Source organism: Cyprinodon variegatus, unplaced genomic scaffold (genome assembly GCF_000732505.1).
Source record: "Cyprinodon variegatus isolate N-32 unplaced genomic scaffold, C_variegatus-1.0 Scaffold773, whole genome shotgun sequence".
In the NCBI taxonomy this organism is placed as follows: domain Eukaryota; kingdom Metazoa; phylum Chordata; class Actinopteri; order Cyprinodontiformes; family Cyprinodontidae; genus Cyprinodon; species Cyprinodon variegatus.
Genome location: NW_015151226.1, coordinates 33,014 through 54,427, shown reverse-complemented (window position 1 = coordinate 54,427; position 21,414 = coordinate 33,014). Strand labels below are relative to the sequence as shown.

At 38.0% G+C, this 21,414-nt stretch overlaps 2 protein-coding genes across 4 annotated transcripts in view; both read right to left on the bottom strand.

The window, feature by feature from the left end:
• The window catches only part of LOC107098386 (cytochrome b-c1 complex subunit 10-like), a 3,828-nt gene extending 1,049 nt beyond the window's left edge, over positions 1-2,779 (bottom strand). The window contains exons 1-2 of the mRNA XM_015396044.1: positions 2,703-2,779; positions 770-902 (exon numbers count right to left, since the gene is read on the bottom strand). Of these exons, the coding sequence (XP_015251530.1) occupies positions 782-902; positions 2,703-2,764 (183 nt within the window). The 5' untranslated portion in view covers positions 2,765-2,779 and the 3' untranslated portion in view covers positions 770-781. The remainder of the gene's footprint in view (positions 1-769; positions 903-2,702) is intronic.
• Positions 2,780-4,130: 1,351 nt separating this feature from the next.
• LOC107098382 (transcription factor E2-alpha-like) overlaps positions 4,131-21,414 on the bottom strand; it is a 35,595-nt gene continuing 18,311 nt past the window's right edge. The window contains exons 8-21 of one of the 3 annotated variants that reach the window (XM_015396036.1): positions 21,293-21,339; positions 15,728-15,827; positions 15,549-15,649; positions 15,200-15,293; positions 15,025-15,083; positions 14,849-14,924; positions 14,617-14,678; positions 12,528-12,725; positions 11,936-12,047; positions 11,701-11,848; positions 11,368-11,421; positions 9,456-9,691; positions 9,219-9,370; positions 4,131-7,334 (exon numbers count right to left, since the gene is read on the bottom strand). In XM_015396036.1, the coding sequence (XP_015251522.1) occupies positions 9,225-9,370; positions 9,456-9,691; positions 11,368-11,421; positions 11,701-11,848; positions 11,936-12,047; positions 12,528-12,725; positions 14,617-14,678; positions 14,849-14,924; positions 15,025-15,083; positions 15,200-15,293; positions 15,549-15,649; positions 15,728-15,827; positions 21,293-21,339 (1,433 nt within the window). In that variant the 3' untranslated portion in view covers positions 4,131-7,334; positions 9,219-9,224. Of the gene's footprint in view, positions 7,335-9,218; positions 9,371-9,455; positions 9,695-11,367; positions 11,422-11,700; positions 11,849-11,935; positions 12,048-12,527; positions 12,726-14,616; positions 14,679-14,848; positions 14,925-15,024; positions 15,084-15,199; positions 15,294-15,548; positions 15,650-15,727; positions 15,828-21,292; positions 21,340-21,414 lie in introns of all 3 variants that reach the window. The other 2 variants (XM_015396035.1, XM_015396034.1) reach the window with 2 other exon arrangements.

Genomic DNA, 21,414 nt, shown 5'->3' with positions numbered 1-21,414 from the left:
AGTTATGTATAATATATTACATTTCTGACTGTATATCCCTGTAATTATTACACACTGTAGCTTTAAATCAAAATAAAAATGTACATTAAAGTTCTTAATTTGATAAAGTTTCCAAACTGAAGAAAAAACAAACAGCATTGAAATGCTTTTGAGTAAACAAATATATACAACTCTTAAGTAGGTGTGAGCCAGTAATTAATACTACCAGGGTCTAAACAGGGCATTTGAAAATCTTCTTAAAAAAATAAGAAACTAAATGTCATTTTATTGTCTAAAATCTCTTCAAATAGACAACAGAAGAATCATGTGAAGGAATGTGGAGCACAAACAAAGTAGGGCAGCACTGATTACTGGGCTGAAAATGTAGTTTCATGTTTCTATCACAAAGGAAAAACACAGTTTAGAGTAAGCACTGTCATTGCAGGAATTACGTTTTTTTTTACGTTTTAAAAATGATCAATTTGACAATGATATAGATTTTAATCTCACATAAATAACACACCATCCTCACATAAGACCATCTCTGCTTTTGATGCCAGCACTGCCGGCTAAATAAGCCCTTCTAATGAACTAACTGTGGAAAATTAAGTATTGGTCGGTAAACATTAAAGATGTTTGAGGTACTTCCAAAAATACGTTTGGGTCACCTCAGAGAAGCATACTCTGAGCTGAGGTATGCAGCATGGCCTGCATGACTAAATTCAAAACTATAAACACTGAATGAATAATAAGTGACAAGATTTATTGAATACAAGGTCAAAGGACTCACATCTTCATTTCTTTATTCGTCTTTCTTGAACTTCCCATTAACGTACGGCACATAGTCTAGAATTAACCGCCAGTCAGTGAAGTGAATGAGCGCCACGCCGCCAACTGTTCCCCAGGTAACCATAGTTGGTAACCTAAATAAAGGAAGACAATGGGACTTCTAAATAAGACTGAAATTGAACAACAAAATATAAAGCATTTTGTTGGGATAAATAGAAGTTATGTCAAAAGTATGCCATTGTTCACAGCAACGCTTTAACACCAATGTGAGACCATCATACTTGTCCTTTTAACATAGGAGCTATCCCATTCTACATCTGTTAAGTTTACCATGACGCTGGCTTCCCCTCTGCAGCTAAAACAGCTTCAACTCTTTTAGGGAAGCCTTCCACAAATTTCCACTTATGGGATTTTTTTGACCATCCTTCCTGAAAACTATATGTGAGGTTGGAAAGTGATCTTGGATAAGGTTTGGCTCACATGTTCCAATGCAACTCATCCCACAAGTCAGCATTTAGGTCAGAACTAGTATTCTGCCACACTGAACCTGCTAATTTATGTCTTTATGAGTCTTGTCATGTTGGGCCAGAAGAGGGACATTCCCAAGCTGGCAGTAAGACATTTGGCCCATGAAAACATCAAAACTGTCTTTGTTTACCAAAGGCTTACCATTTTCTTTGACTGGAAGTAAGATAAGCCCACCCTCTGCAACCCCCCACCAAAATCCCGTCTGCATCAAACTATAGACTTGGCACAGCATAAACCAGAGATGTCCATTGGTTGGCAGGAACGTGATGCATCACTCCAGCAGCCATGTCTCCACTGATCTAGAGTAAAGTTTAGAGGCTGTGCTTAATCTTCATACATCCTACTTTTTAAATTGAGGTTTTGGTTATATAAATCTCTTAACTAAGGTGTTTGCAGTGTTTCAACTAATCTGAAGGTAGCAAGTAGTTTAAAATCTGCAGCTGAAGAAACAGCTGATATTTGACAACCTGACTCATTTTATAATTGATGCTGATTTGTTGTAAGACAGGTTATTGCAAACCTTACCTGTACACAAATAATAGCCAACTGCTTCGATTATGGCAAACTTTGAAGTTGCAATTATTGTGTCAGGATTTTCTTCACTAAATAACAAGGTAATGATCATTTATTCTAGGGCTGCAACTAACGATTATTTTTTAGATTAATCGATTAATAATTGGTTAAAAAAAAAGGTTCCTTAAAGAAGACTTTTGGCAAAATCAAATCAGGTGAAACTAAAACTTTTCCCCTTGAGGAGTTCTGGATAGAGCATATTGACAGAAAAAAAAAGCTTTACCTTAAATGCAAAATGTTTACATATTTGTTTCGATATAGATACTGCTCTAAGTGGGTCGCTCTGTCAGCTAAAGGCATGTTTTATATCCAGTTATCGATTAATTACGATTCATTGTTTCAGCACTAATTTATTCCCTAAAATAATTTTCTTGCTTAAAATATTTACTTCACGGGTAAAACAACATTTAAGTCAATTTCAGTTGGCTACTTTGATGGTTGTATCAATATGTCTTATATTCACGTTTTAAATAGAAATTAATTACTAAGCATTAAAAACGCCAACAAAAAATAACACAAAATGCATTTAATTATTAAATATGGAACACCTAATGGGATTATCAGATAAAACAATGACACCCTGGCAGGTTTAGAATATTTTTAGGTCAGGCTATGTGAGCATTCAACACTGGTACCGTTTAGTCTACATTTGATTAATAAAATTACACCTGGACTTAACCCCAATAAATAAACGGCGCAATGGAGCAGGTTTAATTCAGTTTCAGGCTAAGCTAAAGTTAGCCAAACGGGTCACAGAAGGACACAGGGTCAGCAACCGCTACCCAACCAAGCTAATTAGCAATAAAGCTCAGCCTCTTATTGTTTTAACTTACCACGTTCTCAGAATAGAGACATACTTGGCACCAACGAATTTATTGAGTATTTTCTGAACCATTCTGATCTTCTAGAAAGCTCTTCCCGACTGGAGAACCGCCGCCGTCAGTTTCGATTGATGGATTTAGAGGACCTCAGCACGAGCTGCCCCTTCTAATGCCTGTGTAAAAGTATACAGCGTTCATAATTTGTATCGAGTTTAGCTCAGGCTGAATTCTGGACACCAGTCATCCCACTGAGCTTTGGAGACATTTTTCAATAAAAGCCTCCGTTTTTATAAACTATATGATGGGATTTAACGATAAAATGAATTCCTTACAATTCCTTAGGGATAAAAAAAAGGGAAAATAATCAGTTAAGTGCAATTCTATAAATTGCACAATCTTCAACAATTCAGGCAGAAATCTAAGTGTTTTTTTGTCTGATGGCAGCAGTTCAAACATAGGATGTGAGGAGTTGCATAGTAGACCTAAGGTCATATTGAGATTCTTAGATCCCTTTACTATCTGCTGCAGGGCTCTCTTAGTTCATCACATTGCAAGGGAGTTCCTGTCAATCATGTCACAAAAGGTGCACATTAGTGGTCAACCCACTCAACCACAGCTGTTAACTGATTGATACCAATAGAATTATTTGAATGATAATGGTGACTTTAAAAAAATCCCACATTAGCTACAAATTCCATGCACTATTTGGAAGGAGATAATTTTAATAATGTCACAGACTTCTTTACAGGCAAAGTAAACCACTATAGCACATTAGATAAGCTGACTAAAGGAATTTTATTGGGAAGTTGAGTGGAAGGAAAAGATACCCAAGCAATAGAGCCACCGCAGTACCTAGTGCATCGGCTTTAGCATTTCATCTGTTAAAATAACAGAGAATACCCAAAAAGTTCAAATGGTGACAAGTAGATTTAGTTTAACTAAAACTACATTTAGCATCACATCAGAAATCAAGGTCCAACAGTCTGGAGGAAGAGTAGAGAGGAATCAGTTATCAAAGTCAAGGGTAGCATAATCCCATAAGCATAATTTAGAGTAGATACCAACACCTAGTGTGTAGCTTATATGATGAGAGACCAAACATTGCAGAAAAATTGAGATCATTGTAAGGAACCTGAGCTTTTTCAACCTCTTAGCACTTAGACTAAAAACCTCCACATTACTCATCAAGGCATCTTTGTTTTAAAAATTCTATGTGTCATGTAATATAAAAAAAATTTTAATAAGTAAATTTTAAAAACTTTCATTACTCATAAGATAAATATGTTCACTTTCAGACAAGTTTAATTTTAAAATCAAATAAATCAACTTTTGATATCTAATTTAATGAAATTGACCTGTATTTGAAGATTCCTATCAGATGCAATTAAACAAATTCAACTTCCGAACTACATAAATTCTTTTATTAAAAAGACTCCTTTTATTTTTTTTTATGTATACAATATTCCAAAGCCAGACATTGTAAAATGTATAATCTGTTGTTAAAAATGGCACATTTATTGCTACATTAAGTGGTATATACAGGACAAATCTCAGCTATTTGTATGTAAATAGAAGAGATCGAGTCAGAAAGAAGCCAACACTCTCCTCAACCCAGATAATAAAAAAAAAAAAAAAACTCTAAATGTTTGAAATACTTGTTGGTCGCGTCCCTTTTTAGTTCAGCTAAATAATGTCATGGGGGGAAGAAAAAAAATTGTTTTTTTCGTACTAAAAAAAAATACAAAAATCAGTGCTCGCTATTGTTAATGGAAGCCGAAACCTTAAGTTTTGGAGAAATTTGTCGAATTTGTGAGTCTATATATTTTGGGCATGTCAGTTATAAACATTAAGACATTTTTCGTTGAATTTCAGATATCCAGCACAACTACTGATTTTAATCAAATGAATCTGACAGAAATCCTTGAGTCAACGCCACAAAAAATTGAAAAAATTAACTGAAAATGATAACTGATTACACATAAAGCCACTGCAAAACAAGTAAAAAAAACGCTCCTATTAAAATGACTGAACTAACGTAGGTATAAAAAAAAAAAAAAAAAAGAAATCCTCCCTACATGGAAGTTGAAGCAACACACCTACAACATACCCAAGCAGATAACTGATCTGAGGAAAACGGCAGTCTTTTTATAACCTTGTCATATGAATGTTGTAATTACAGGGCACCAAAACCTGGACCAGTGACCTCAATGAAAACAGCAGGCTGACAATGTAATCCAGTTGAAAAGACAGCAGAGAAAAAAAGAAATAAACTAAACAAGATCTGCTTAACATTTATTTATTTAACTAGGTACACTGAAAGAAAATCTCTTTATACCATTTAAACTTCTTCCTCAAAAATTGAAAAGAAAAAGAAAAACATTTGGAGAAAAGGGAGGATGGGGGGGAATGAACAAGTACCTCTTTAATCTCCAAGATAAATGAAATGATATGGTACACAACATAAAACTGTCTTAAATGGAAAAAAAGAAAACACAAGTTCAGGCACTGATAAGGCATCACTCTCCCATTGTGACATCTTAAGTCTTGAGAATGAAAAGGCCACACTATTGATTTGTATATGTCTTTTTCTTCATTTTTTTTCTTTTTTTATATAAATGAAACACACAAAATGTTCTACCTCCCACTTGTGATTACACGTTGGTAAAAAAAAAAAAAGAAAGAAATAATTAACATGACATGGGAATAACATCACAATAACACTGTTTTGTTCTCAATAATATCCATTACCTTACACCCCCAAAAAAATCCAGACATCTGCCTTTAGACACAGACTTGCTTAGTTTAAGGGCAGACACTTAAAAGTGAAAAGAAATTTATTACAATGTGCTAACAAAACCCAGAAACAACTTTGAAAATGAAGGCAAATCCACATTTAGCATGGTAGCTACATTCAAAAACCAGTTGCATATTAATTACTGTTGGAGACAAGGAAAAAAGCAAAATCCCTTCTGATGTTTTGTCACACGACTGTGGCACAAATTGTCCAGATATGCCCAAATGGAAAAGAAGGCATTCAACTTGGTGGCTATTGATGTGCCTTTGAACTAAAACTGGAATATTAAAAGGATTTACAAACACGTTCATTTATCATTTGTCCATCCTTTTCCTGTCATCCCAGTTTGATTTCAATTTTAGTTTTGAAAATCATTTAAATGTTAAATATCCCCTTATACAGCTCATCTACAATACACTCTAAACTTCAAACTAATATTGCCATTTATGTAAAAAATCTACAATGTATAGACTAACAAAAAATATATATATTTTTTATATATATTTACCTTTGAAAAATGAAACAGAATAATGTATGAAGTGAATTTACAGGTCGCACTTCTCTCAGTAAGAAAGGGGAGAACACGCTGAAGGTCGGGAAGAAGGTGAAGGGTTGATAATTCAGCGGGAATGCTCATTTAGGAATAAAAAAAAAAAGGCTCTTCTGCTTTAACCATGAAGAAAAAAAAAAAAAGGAAAATCCCTCCTTGATGTGTTTGCCTTTTAAAGTACATGAATAAAGGTTTGGGGGCAAAAAAAAAACAAAAAAAAAACACTCGATTCCGCTGGCACTGTCAGTAAACCATGTCGGATCAGCATAAAAACTGATGCTGGTCGCTTACAGGTGATTTTGATGGCTTTAATACAAGACTGTCGGGGGGCTGAAATGTGACGCAGGTCAAGCCTAAATCGGTCCAACTGTGCTTCGTCTCGTCCATGTATGCTTTACAACACAAAGCAGGACAAAAACCTGAATGCGTGGCCGAGGGCTTGCTGGAGAAACGAGACGATGCTCGGTCAACAAAGTGGAAGAACAGTTTTTTTTGTTTGTTTGTTTTGTTGACCGATTCTTTCACTTGGATATTTCTTTACTTTCAAGGAAGAAGTCTTTGATTCCAAGCCTCCAGATACTGCCAGGGGTTGAGACCAAGTCTGGTCTGAGCTCCCACTTTTCAGATAAGCTGCGCTTGAATTGTCAAAAAAACATCGGGGCCGACTTTCCGCCAGTCTCCACACGCTCGAGGACGAGTGACCGAATTTTGACAGTTCAACTCCAGCTGTGAGTTACATAACATATGTAAGACTGTACCATCACGCTGGGAATGACATACATTAAAAAAATAACTGCTCATACACATAAGCAATCCCTCACAAATGTTCCTCACATGTAAAGCAATTTGCCTTAATGTCAAATAGAAAACATGTAACAATTAGGCACAAATCCTTGATTTAATTTGTGTTTGTGTAGGTCTCCTTTTTATTCCTCCACCAGAGCACCTCTTGGCAGTGTGAGTAGTCCCAAAGTGTTTGAAGGACAAAAAGTACTCTGGTGTTCAATTATGTTGGAAACCAAAAAATAAAGTAAATAAAATATTACACGTATATAACAAAACAAGACAAAACCAAGAAAAAAAAAGTTCTTCACATTTGAGCTTGTAGTCATGGCTGGGAGTGAGAAAACAGATTGTGTCAGTTTTGGCAGTATGTATGTGAATGTGCATCATGAAACTTGAACGGACAATACACAGACATGTCCACATATATACACGCACACGCACACACACTCTGAGAATAATGGGTGGAAGAAATCTGTTAAGGCCACATCCGCTGACAGCCAGGAGAACACCAGACCTGGAAAATAATAAAAAGGTCAAAAGTTAAATAAATAATATGCATTTATGTGGAAAAAAGGGCAAAACTATTTTTTTTTCTATCTAGTAGAATTAATTAAATAATTCTGAACAAGCTGCAGCTGCCTCAGTAATGTTTCATGTCCTCCAACACATGAATGAACCAAGCAGAAGCAATGCCGAGTATGACGCACAATGGATGTTACAAATTCAAAGCAAAATGATTTGATGCCAACATTTACAAATGTTGTTGGGATTCAACTTCAACAATAAAAGTTAGCCTATATCTGTACTCCTTAGAGAACGTACAACCTTATCTTAAGAAATTATTTGGAGAGGGCTGCAAACATTCCTGCATCCAGTAGGTCCATCACAGACGGAACACCTTTCTAGAACATTCCCACTTCCTGTTCTCTCCCAACGTCTGCTTCAGGTAAACTCCCTCCTTTCCTCATTTATTTATTTTATTTTTAGCTCAGGAACAGACTGACTCCCTGTGAATGATGGATCCTGGTTGCAAGTTTACGGTATCGTCTTCAAAGACTTCCAAAAAAGAAAACGGAATGGAGTTGTGACAGGCAGCCCGGGCTACAGGCGGCTACGCTCTACCCCTTCTATTCATTCAGCTAGCTAATCTGAACTGTCAATTCCATTTGGAGAGCGAGATCATCTGTGGTAGTAGCACTAGACATCTTCCAGGCATGTGAGTAAAACTAGCAGCAGTTCAGCGGACAGGAAGTATGAACGCTAGCCGGCGCGCATGGATGACTTCATACACGCTCTGTTTTAAAAGATATAAATATAAAAAATATAACCGCGGATGTCTGGGGGACAGTGATTCGCCTACATGTTATAAATGCGTACCATAAATGATCAATTATGAACAGTTTAGTTTATGCCTTCTAGTCGTTGCCCATAGGTTATATCCAAGTAACGTCTTCCTAACGGAATATCTTCAGACCAGCTCCAAATGACACAAAACTCATATGTGTGAATAGAACATGATGTAATAACGTAAAATCAAGGGCCCAATGTAAAAAAAAAAACCAACTGTGTTCCCCTTTAAGTGTGCAAAAGACAAAACAAACATGCAGGTGCAATAACTGTGCCTGCTGTAGTGATCTACAAAGATTGTTCAATAGACAACAGGTGCCAAACCAATGCTGCTACCCTGTTTAAATCAGGAAATTGTGGCCATTAAAATAAAAAATAAAAAAAGTTATTTTTAAGAGAAACTGGGATAGTTTAAAATAATAATGATATTTACACTGCCCTTGATATACAAGTAACTCAAAGTGTTGCTTAAAACTTTTTTTTCCCATTTATCTAGCAATAATTGGGGATCTATATCTACTCAATCTTGCTACAATGCCCTCCACTATCCTTTCTATCCTCACATTCTTGCCTTCCAAACACAAAAACGAAGTTCAGCTGCAGCACTGCAAAATGTCTGCTAAATAGGACAAATCGTGAGGAGTTTACCGAGTGTTTATATTGACAATTATTAAGTGCATTCTGCATTCTTGTCCCCATTAATCTGTGTAAATAGTGTGGGAGCGGACTATAGATCCATTCCTGTTTCTGCTCTAGTGCAACTCCCCTCTTGCATTACTACTCTCGCAAATACAAGTGAGGCTCTACTTAATAAACAGTGGTAATATAAAAACACCAAAAGAACTTCTTTCCAAGCAGGTGTTATCAAGTAATCAGGGAAAAAATAGGAATCTATTAAACCATTTTTCCACCATCAGGAGTCAATTATTTGATTAGATCCCTAGTAATAATAATAATACATCTGTTAGTAGGGTTACAGGGTAACAGACTGCCTTTCTGGTCTGCGATCAGCTTTTCTCTAGTGCCAAAATCACCTTAATAAAAAGCTTACCTGGAGTTACATGTGGCCAACTGGATTGTGTCCATCTCCTCCCATATTTGGGTGACCTCCTGGGAGCTGCATGGGGGCCTCTCCCACCACCCCGGAAACCTTCTCTTCCTCACGCCTTTTTAAACACGCTGCCTTTGGATTAAGGTTGCGCTCTGTCAAAACAAAAGCAGAAACATCTCACAGTGAAGAAATAAACCGAACACCGGGGGCTGATAAAGGCGGCGCTTCCAAACTCACCTCTGACTTGTTGTTCTAAATTGAGGATGACATTGACCGCTTGATGAAGAATGAGGAGTTTGGTCTGAGGTTTGTCATGGCTGAGGTGCAGCTGGCACATCCTCCCGAGCTCCTTAAAAGCCTCATTGATGTCCCGCACTCTGAGACGCTCCCTGGCGTTGTTAGCCACTCGCCGTTCCCTCTCCCGCTCCATCTTCACCTCAGGGGGAACGTCCTCATCGTCCTCATTGTCCTGACTGCTGACAAATGGAAATAGAGTGGTTACTTTTGTGGTCCAACAACAGAAGACTCAAACATACAGTGAAAGTTGGCTAGAATGTGACTATAAACTTTTATAAACTGTTTTAGTGCAGGTGGTAAAAGTCTTACAGTGCCTAGCGAGTTAAAGGCCTAATTTATAGCATTAAGAGCTTTCTTAAAACGGTTTCATAACATCTGGTTATTTAATGTCATCCAACAAACGTTTCTTGGTGGGATTAACTTTAAATTAAGTTAGTTAAAAACAACTAGAAGGTTCTCTTACTCTAAAATATTTTTCTTTTATCATAAACAAGGGGTTTGAAGGATGAAAGCAAACAAAAATGTATCGCCTTGCATATTTCCCGCCGCATTTAAAATGCTGAAATATATTCTTTATGGTCTCTGTTGTAAGACATTAAATGGGCTATAAAAATGAGGAATAAATCCTTTTAGAGACGGAGAAGACAAATCTAGTCCTCTCCCTGCTTGAACCCCTGAATCAGACAGATTTCTTAATTGAAACCTTCTACAGAACTTTGGGATTTCTTAGTAAGCCTTCTTGTGAACCATTATTATCATCAGCTACAATGGAGTAAAGATATTGTCAGTCACCATTCAAGATGTACTGAATGATCAAAGATGAAATTTTAGTTACAAAGTAAATAATAAAAAAAACAATTTAATCTTATGTAGAACATTTACTATAAATTAGATATCATTGAGAATATGCATGTTTTTCGCAATCTAATGTTAAGCTGGAATATAAATACCCATTCTCCATTTAGGTAGAATTATTATAATTTCTTGTCATTTTTCCACTGACTGGAAGTTTTAGAGTGGCCTAGTTAATTCCTTTGAAGGGAGCCAAGATTAATGTGATGGCAGACAGGCCTTCTTCTAACCTTAAAGAATAGGAGTTCAGCACCAAAATAAAAGTGGAAACATGCAGAAGGTGAGCAATAACAATAAGGGATTGACTTTTTTTCCACTGGTTATTGAGGAGTCCATAAATGTCCTATCAAACCTTCGGGCTAAATGAAACTAAATCTGTCTGAGGTATCAATCACTTTGGGCTTTACTGTAAATGACTATAAATGTGATTATTTTACTGTTGATTCTAATTGTAAGCCTGTGTAATAGTTCGAACTTTATGAAAAGTCTGAAATGAAGTGCTAAGCTGAGACCTCATGTAGTTTTCTCTGTCCCATCTGCAGAGCATTGGGTGTCCTCTGGAAAAACATGACCTTGGTAAGGAGTCAGCTGTGGGATTCAGCAGGATCAGATCAGAAACATTTCTAACCCAAACACAATAACAGCCTTCAAGAACTGCTCACCTCTGTCTTAAATTCCATCCTCTACATTTTATTTTGACTCAAAAACAAACTTATTAAACGTTATTGTGCACAAAGAGTCCCCCGGAGAAACTCAACTTTCTGTTTATGATAACCGCATGATCCAGTTGGATGAATTTAGTTGTAAACCAATGTTAACATGTTATTGGGAAGATTTATTAACCCCTTTTTAGTTTTCTCATTAAGTGTATAATAAAAAGAATATATTAAAAAGTGCTAGTAATCATTTTAACCACCAAGTGCAAGATCAGTCCTTTGAGTTTTGATTTTTAAGAGCCCACAAAGCACTAAAAGTTGATTCTCTGTTGGGGAAAACTTACTCATCTTTCTGGTCTGATAGGCTAGAGAGCATCTGGAGGGTCAACGCCTCCTTTCTGAAAACGTGACATAAAGGGAGGGGGGGGTTGACAATGTTAAAACACCTAGCATAGCCTGAACAATCAGTGGGAAACACAGAAAAGAAGAGTCCTCTGACAATGTAAATCTGGGAATTGTAACAGAAGTTTTAATCATCACATCACTTTCTCTATATCATAATACTTAGTTGATGGTAAGTTATCTTCTGATGCTGCATAGTATAATATAAATGTGCATTTAAAAAGATCCAAAAGTGATGCCTGATGTTATAGTGACAAGCAGGCAGAGAAGCTTACCTTGTTCGATTACGTGCAGCCTTAGAGTCCTTCTTTTCGTCCTCTGACTTATCGGCAATAGATGAGTTTTCATCGTCTTCTTTGTCTTCTCTTTTGATGTCTGAGCTGCTGGAAGAGTGAGCTGACCGGGCCAAACCGCCAGGGAGACCTAAAGACAAACATACAAGTCCTTAGAAACCATTGGTCAATAAATGTGGGGTTTCAAAGCTCTGCAATGAGCTAAAGTTTATCTCACTAGTAAAGCCTTCTGGTTGGCCAACAGATGGTGTGGGTCCAGTGGCGTGATGGCCATGCAGGAGGGTGCTGCTGGGAGGAAGTCCTGTGGGTTCCTCATGTTTCCCTCCCTGCTGATCAAACAAGAGGCCATTATTTATTATCAAGACAAACCAGAATTATGCATTTAAAATCATTTACTCAAACCTGGAAATACAATAAACTAAGTAAATAATAAAATATAAGGTAGTACTATTCAGCGGTTCTGCCTCTTACAATGCCATCTTTGGCCAGCAGATGGCAACAGAGGCAACAATGTAAACCTTCCACCCCCCCTTCTTAATATAGATTACTCCACTTTTTTGTTTTCACAAGCTAGTTAAGAGTATCAAACCAACTAAATCAATTATTAAACTTTTTAATGTTTTTCTGTACATTTTTGACCTGTTCTAAGTCTAAATAATAACCTTAATATGAACAGTTTCCTCAGAAACATTTTAACTGCTAAAGCTTTATGCCTTATGTGCGACAGCACACCAATTTCCAGCCGAAGTAATATAATCGCTGTACAAGGTGAAAACAAAGGAAGCACAAGTAGAGGAAAAATGACTCACCAAAGCAGGATGTCTGTTGCTAAGAGCAAGGCTGGCGTTTGGGAAAGCAGGGGAGAGTCCTCCAAGGCCCCCGTTGTGGACAGAGGACAGCAGGCTGTGCATATCAGAGTGGGCTCCTTCTAATGCTGGACTCTGGCCCACAGCATGACTACGCAGCACATGGATGGCCTCCTCCAAGCGGTCCTCCATTTTATTCTGCTACAAAAAAATAATGAAACCTGAGCATTGGCATTACCTATAGAAGCATGTTTACACATTTTGCATATCAGTGGAAAATGTAATTTTGCATAATTTTTAAATGAGTACAGGATATTAAAGATAGACCGCCATAGCGTACCATAGAAAACTACCAGTATTTTCATCTACAATAAATTGACTGATGGACTGGGGACGTTTGAGCTAAAGGTTAAATCTGCAAAGAGCTGCAGCTGAGGTAGATTTGTTCCTTCTTGGGAAGAAAGAAATCAGATCTTAAAATTGCCAGGAATTTATATAAATACCATTTGATGACCCTTTAAACATTCATTTTGTTTATATTAGGTTGTTATTAACACAATATTTTGTATTTATTCATAAGGGAATAGCGTCACCACTAATCTGTATGAAGAACAGTCGGACTGAACTAAATGCAAAGCACTTACTGTAACCGAACAGCTGTTACTGGTTCTGTTTAATTGGATAACCTTTAATTGTTCAGCCATGAATATTTCCTATTAACTGTTATCATGAAGCTGTTAAGATGCTTTAACACATTCAATTCGACTAATTTTCTCTTCTAAGCAGCATTTTACAACATGCTGAAGAATGAAGCACATTACATTTGTAGTGAAAACATTTGTAAGGAAGCTTGAAACAAATAAAGAAGCAAAACAATGCAGACGCAGTGAAGATCTGAAACACTTAAGACATGTTAGGTAAAAGGATGGGATTAACCTGGACTAAATACTTCATATTAATGCACAGTTTAGGAACCAAAACACCTTTATTTGACTAAACAGTCATCAAGAAGCAGCTTAGTTCCCTTAGTTTTAAACAAGCCTAGACTGGAAAGCTTAGGTTCAATTTAAAAGGCTGTATATATGTCTTTATCTCTGTCAATATGTCACAAATCACAAAAAAGATGTTAAAATACAAGAGCTGATATAGCAAACAAAACAAAGATTATTTTTATCAACAAGAAAATTTGTTTTAGTATAATTATAGATTGCATCTCATCTCACCCATTCATGGAAACGCCTTTTTTTTTTTTTCTGAAGATACTGAATATCCAACGTTAATTGGTTATATCCAATTAATGTCTTCCTATGGGCAACAAACTAAACTGTTTATAATGTATTGTTTATGGTACGAATCACTGTCCCCCCAGACATCCAAGGTTATATTTTTTATATTTATATGTTTTAAAAACAAAGCGGCACGTGTATGACGTCATCCGCACCAGACTGGAGTTGTGACAGGCAGCCCGGGCCACAGGCGGCCACGCTCTACCCCTTCTATTCGTTCGGCGAGCTAATCTGAATCGTTCAATTCCATTTCGAGAGCGAGATCATCTGTGGTAGTAGCACTAGACATCTTCCAGCCATGTGAGTAAAACTAGCAGCAGTTCAGCGGACAGGATGAATGAACGGTAGCTGGCTTCTTTGAAATGTACATTATCCACATTCTCTAGCTTTTTCTCCGCCTCGAGCTTCTTTTCCGAACATACGATGAACCGGGAGCAGTTCAGTGCAAATATATCGTGATATAATATATATCCAACGAAATTGTTTTTATAAACGTTTAGTTTTTTTTTTTTTTATTAAAATATTGCATTTTAAATGCCACGATAATTGCATTTAATTAATTTCAATGCCAATTTAGGCCTTCATTTAAAAAAAAAAAAAACAGTAATTTACACATGCTCTCCATGTGTTTTTATTAAGCATTTACCTGTTTTACTATGTAGCACTTTGGGATTTATTTAAATATAAAGTGCATTGCAAGTCCAAAGTAGTACTATCATTATTATTTAATGACCCGTGGAAACCAATGTCACCTAACACCCATTTAAGTTTGTTTTCTTTGATGCAGCAAAAATACGCCAACTTACCAGTGTGTGTGGTTGCCCTTCATAGTTGGGTGTGGTTGGTCTTGGCCACTGAGACTGAGCTCCTGCAGAGATGATGTTGAATCAGGTCAAGCATCAGTTGCTGTATATACACACCAGATGGCGCCACAGACACATTTTCTATAGTTTCTCTTCTTCTCTCCCCAAAGTAAAGTCTCCCTTCTTTACGATTAAGAATGATTCATATGTAGTTTAAGTGAGGGGTGAGGTGTACCTGCAATAGCCTGAGGAGATCCAGGAGTGGAGGGAGCCGAGGAGAAATTATTACTGTTGTGGTCCGATGGGTAAATCTGAAAGGCATATTCAGTTTAGATATTTGTATGTACCACACTCTGATAGATGTTAAGCAAAAACTCATATGCACATTTAAAAGAAAGATAATTAACTCACTGAAGCAAGAGCTTTTCCGATTTCATCTCCTGAACTGCTTGCCGTCGTGCCTCGGCTGGCTGCAAAGTAAATATTCAGATAAATGAATAACTAAATGACAGTGGCAGTCCAACAGATCAATGGAAGATGTTTGCCAGATACTTCTTAGACAGGGGTTGATTTAAAGGGTGCTTACCCATGATGCCCTCTCCATTGATGGTGGGTGTGTGGTTGTAGGTGGTGGGGGCGGTGTGGAAGCCGTTGACCTCGCCGCTGGGCAGAGAATAGTTCTGTTGGATTAGAGACACAGTGTGATGCTTCAAAAGAAGGTACACAAGCCTTTAATAGGTACAAAAGAAATGAATGAAATACATCATAATGAGGTCATTTTAAGGGAAAACTAAGATCAACTTCATACAGTTGTAAAATGGAAAATTCATAATCAGAGTAATCATCTTTTTTCCATTGATGGTAGGGTTGTCCTGCTGTTTGCGACATTGTCATAGAATGCTGAGAACTCGAGGAACAGTGAACCACAAACGAACCATTCTGTCCTGTGGGTTGATAGCAGGGAAGGAGCCTGGCTGACCAATGTGAGGAGAGTTACCCAACATCCCAGAATAGCCAGAAGATGACCATGGGTCTTCTAAGGAATGAAAAATAAGGTTTAAAAACCTGTATCAAAAAAAATTAAAAATACAAACAACTTTTTTCTAGTTGTTACCCTGCATGTAATAGGAGGCTGGATAGACAGCGCCGGGTTTGGCGCCAGGATATCCTCCGTTGTCCCTGGCAAACTCATCTCCAGTTGTAGTGGCATATACCTGAGTAAAAACATGTGCAATGAAGACTTCATTAAAAACAGCTTCAACTATTTCATCAACAAAGTGTCAGCTGGAATATTATAAAGCGAGCAACTGATAAGTCCTAACTTCTAGCTTCATGTCTAGATTCTAGGATTTGGTCTGGTATAGGATATTAAAACATCTCAACATAACAAATTTTTTATTTTCGATTCCTAATTTCCATATCAAGACCACTGATGGAAGAAAGCCGCAGAATACAAGTGAATAAGAAAAACAGGAGTCTGTGTGCAACCATCTGTTTGTGCACCAGCAATTGAAATGAGCAACAATTGTGATGGGATTGTATTATGCAAAAAAAAAAAAACAGCCAGATTCAGAAAGAGAGCCCCGTCTTTGAGCAGCTGCACCGTGTTGTGGTAAGGTAGGTTCCCCCAAGAAATGTGTTCATCCCTGCAGTTGTAATGATCTTCTGCAGTTGACATTGGGGCCTTTTTTAATCCTTTTTCTTTTTACCTTATTTAAACAGATACCTGCCTAGTTATCTATGCATTCTTGAAAGAATGAAAAAACAAACAAACATTGAATCTAGATCTGCCAGTCTTCTGAAAAAATTGAAACACAACTTTATTCATTGCATTTTGTTTTTCCCCGTTTGGGATCAGTTTGATAAAATGAAACCTAGTACCTGAACGATGGAGTCTGAAATCTGATCTTTCTTCTGTCCACTAATGTAAGAATGACATATTTAGCTGTTCAAAAGTGGCAGAGCAGGCAGTTATTGTGTGGGAAACTAAAGCATCTTGGACCAAACCCCTCAAGGTAGGATTTGAAGGCATTTATGTTGTGCATCAACTGAAAGAACCAAGATAGCATGGTAGGTTTAACCCAGCCTACTGCTATTAGGACTCACGTAGGGGTGAAACGGTTTCCAGGCTCAACAGTGTCTTGTTACGATTACAAAGGGTCAGTGCAACCAGCTGGCAGGTCGGTTTACAGCAAAAAAATTTAAAACACAGAATGAGGCAGATTGGTACATTAGGCACAGTATTGGGTTTATCCAACAAAGACGCACCAGATCACTGGACTACAACCTAATAAAAACTTCATCAGTGTGACAAAAATAGAGCTTTAAGAGACACTCTGTACGTTTTTACTGATTATAATAGCCTTTTCATTTGACCCTTTATGACTAAAACATCATTTGATCGGCGTCAATGCATCTATAAGCCTGTAGCCTGTTTTCAATGAACGTACTGAGGGTCAGAAGTTCGCATGCTGTTCTGCAGATGTTGACAAGCACATCCATGTTAAATGGGTCCAATATAGCTAACAATCTAAGTGTTGGTACGAAGACACAACTGGCATCCAGATCAACTCCGGCACCAATGACAACTCAATGTAAGATGAAAAAAAAAAAAAAAAAAAACACCTTAAGTACGAACGCGAGCTACAAGATAGAGCAGAGCAGTGCTGCAGCTCTGTGTTTTGGCCACAGGTGGCAGTATCATTAGAAGACTCCATAATGCACCTTAACAGATAAAAGCATTGTGTTTCTTAATAATTGTGATGGTTAAATTGCTTTCTTTTGCTTATTTTGCACACAATAAAAAGTTAAAAATGATTTTTTAATGAAAAGTATTAAATGAATAAAGAGAAGCATCTTAAAAAAATAAAGCCTGATGCAGGATAATGTACAAGTATCTACAATAAAGAAATTTTGGAATTAAATCCAGCGGAACTGGACACTCATCTGCAAACCATGACTTGACATTCACAAGAAAAACAATCAGATTTTTTAGCACCTTAAGCTTAGAAGCAGGTCACTTTAAGTTTCACTTCTGCGAAAGTCTAATTCCATTAAGCATCCATAAAAAAAAAATGGACAAACCTAGAACACAAACAGCGTGTATAATCTTACAGCAATTCATTAGTTTATTTTATGGCTCATCAGCTGCTCAGCTGCTACTTGATCTGCTTTTAAAACCTTAGACTGCTTTAGCCTTTGAAAACTTTTATACCCGCGATCATTAGGGAGTAGTCAAACACTCTACACTCCTTTCTTGTTTTGAAATAGAAGCACAGACATGGCGAACGCCTGGACCCCAAATCCTTTGAGCTAAAGGACATGCACAGCCTGTGTCTATCAACAAGAATAATCAACAAAAGCAATGAATAAAGTTACTATAACTAATAATAAAATTTAAATGTTGAGTTTCGCAGTCTGGAATAAGAGGAAAAATATTTTTATGCCGACAACCTTATTTTTAGGTAGCCATGGATAAATACTAGATTACAGTAACCTAAAATGGCCACAAGATGGCATGAGGGAGTCTGCTGGAGGTGGAGGAGGAAGCAGGGCCAGCTCCTTGCCTGTAGAGGAGACCACAGTGGCCATGGCATGCTGGGTAAAGCGGCGGCTTGAATCCCAGTGCACAGTGAGCATTTCCTCTCGCTCCTAGGACCCCAGTGACATCGCACTGCCAGTCCCCCAGCCCCTCCCTTTAACATGCTCAGTATCAGATCACATACATACCATGCATTTAGTGAGCCAACACACCCATTCATGCACAAACCAAAAGCACTGAACCAAGACTGAAATTCTATATGTGAAAATTTGTAAGCATCCTGTTTAAATGCTTGTAAAACAGAACTAGCGATAAAGACCTAGGATGGACGCAAGAAGTCCTCTGTTTTCATTCACCCTTGTGTGCCACTCTTTCTCTTGCCTTCTTCTGTATTACATGGCAGAAACAGTAAAAGAGAAGAGAATGAAGGCTATGCTGCAAAGAATGCTAATCCAGAAAAGAGATTTTTTCTGTAATTTGATTTAACAAGGAGAAGTGGAAAGGGAATGGAGAGATGCACTTCTAATTACAGAGCCATCTGCCTGTTCCTGGACCGCATCCAACTCCACAGGCAGCTGGGCTGAGGAGAGGGAATGAGTAGAGAGAGAGAGAGAAAGAGAGAGAGAGAGAGAAACAGAGAGAGAGAAATGGGGGCTGGGAGCCAGTCAGAGAGAGAGAGAGATGGAAAGAGACGGAGAGACAGGGAGAAACTGTGGTGGGTAGGGGGTGGTAAAGGGGTAAGGAAAGGATTGGGAAGGGAGAGAAAAAAAGAAAAAAAAAGGTCCTAATGATATATGAAATGGGTGGAGAGATAAGGGGTGTTCAGGGGGACAAGGGACGGTAATCTAAATGACTTAAACAAAGCTTGATACGGCCAGGGGAGTGTGAAGGAAACGGGGGATTTAAAATGATCACGGTTAATTCGGGGGGGAAACATGATGGAGATGGCTTCATTTAACAATAAGCTTTGAGTTGTTCTTTCACCGGGAACAATGTCCTGCGAATCCTGCTGCTCTAGATGGGAGCACAGCGCCGCACAATGACAGGCGCTGCCGGGTAATTGTATTCTCCGGGAAGAAAGAGATTTATGGGGCAAAATCCTTAACTAATACGGGTTTAATGTGATTCAGGTTATGACCGTGTAAAGGCCTCTATACATAGAAGAAAAACATAGGTTTATTGCTAAAGGTGGGGGAATAGATGAAGATTAACATCAAACCAACCTCCAAGCGCTTACATTTAACCACAAAGGTTTGTGGGTAAGCAAAGGGACAACTAGGGGGCAGAAGAGAAGCAAATGTTTGTGGAGTTTCTGAGCTCAAAGGAGGGGGAGGGGTTTATAGGAACTGATCGGATACTTTAAGTTTTCTGATTCAAAGCAAAATAATTGAAAGAAAAGTAGATAAAACAGAAAATTGATAGGTTGGTTAAGACAAACGGAAAGGGAGGAGGGTGGAAAGAGACCACGGGATCATCGGCAGCAGTCATTAATCTGGGCTCAGACACGGGGCTAAGAGGCCTCGCAAGCCCTGCGCCTCACAATTGGGTCACTCACAGGGGGGAGGCCCACCCAGGCCATCATGTGGTGAAGCGTAGGCGGAGGTGAGGCAGAGGTGGGGGGGGGGTTCACACAAACAGACATCTCATCATTTTGCACCTAAAACCACACAGCTCATCGTTCATGCTACTACAGAGAACAGCAGAGGTTCAGAGAAAAACAGAGCCATGGCGAGACAGGCTTCACACTCAAAACTCTGATGTAGAAAGTGTCCGTGCGCTCAGCCACCGCCACACGCCTACAGGTGGACGCCAACAGCTGTGTTGTCAAAACACAGCTTCACTTTCTTAAAACAACAAAACATAAAGACTTTAAAGATCGTATCAGGTTTACACAATGTCCAGTAATTAAATACAAGGAACAATTTCATGTTTGTTACACCAGAGCTACAGCAGCAGAAACAAAAGATTTTTTAGATATACAATATCTCATCTATTCAGAGGCTCACCATAACATTTAGACCAGACATGTAACCTTGTTAATGACAGATTCACCCAGATCAGGTCTGTTCAACAGAGAAACATCTAAACCATGGCTCTAAAGAGCGACTTTGCTATTTGCAGATTGTCCACAAAATTTTGCTCACATTTGCCAAATTGAAAAAAAAAATCCATTAAACAGAATTATATTAAGAGAAGGTTCTGTTTTAGCTAATCTTATTTGGATTCTCTTTTTGAAACTAAACCCTCTCTGTTGTTCCCAACAGTTTAACCCAGCTGGCTGCGTCTCAGGCATGTCAAACCTAAAATGTGCCAATGATTCATGAATGGGCATGAACTTGATTCAGTATAATAAAATGAGTAACGGTGACTTGTATTTCCAGCTATGTGCGGCTGCCGTCATCCTCCCATCAGCTGCTAAGACCTCCGGGCACACTGACAAAAACGACACCAGTTACAGTCGGGCAGGAGTTCACCAGGAACTTCACAGTGCTCAGAAAAAGAGAGTGGAAGTTTGAAGAGAATCTGGAAGCTAAATGCTAATCATTCAACAAACTGAGAAGCCTGAGAGGACAAAATAAAGGCAAATTGATGACAGAGATAACAATGAGCTAGGGTTCCTAGACAGTGTCCGTGTAAACATGCACGGATGTTTACAGACTGATCTTTTTTTGTTTCTTTTTTTTTTCGTAAAAAGCATATTATGGGTGGATGAATGGAAGAAAAAAGCAAATATATTTTCCTAAACTTCAGTTTTTCTGCTAAATATTCATATAGATCAGAGAAATGCTGAAATCATACTTCTTAAATATGAAACAGGAAACATGTTCTATTCTATCTAGTTCAGATTCTTTTTTAAGAGTCACTTAACATAATCACACAAAACTGCTCGACTGTCAGGCAGCTCCAACAAAACTCAGGACCACACGACTGAAGCAATGAACCCGGAAATCATGTTTTTCTGGAGTCTATATTTCAGCCCTCAGTGCATATGTTAGCAGAAATCTCCAGTCCTCATTCACAGGACTGCTAAAGCAGGTTAAGGGAGCCTGAGTTTGTACAAGCAGAAAAGAAGAGTGGGAAACTGGCTGTGAGGTGAGGAGAAAAAAAAAAAAGAGTTAAAAAGAAATCAGGTCTCACCGAGGATGGCAAACCAGGGGGTTTCCGAATCTTTTTTGGCTGGGTCTCTGTGGACAGAAAATTTAAAAGTCACACAACAAAGTAAAAAGAAAAACAGAAAAAGGGACTTTGGTGGGTGGGAA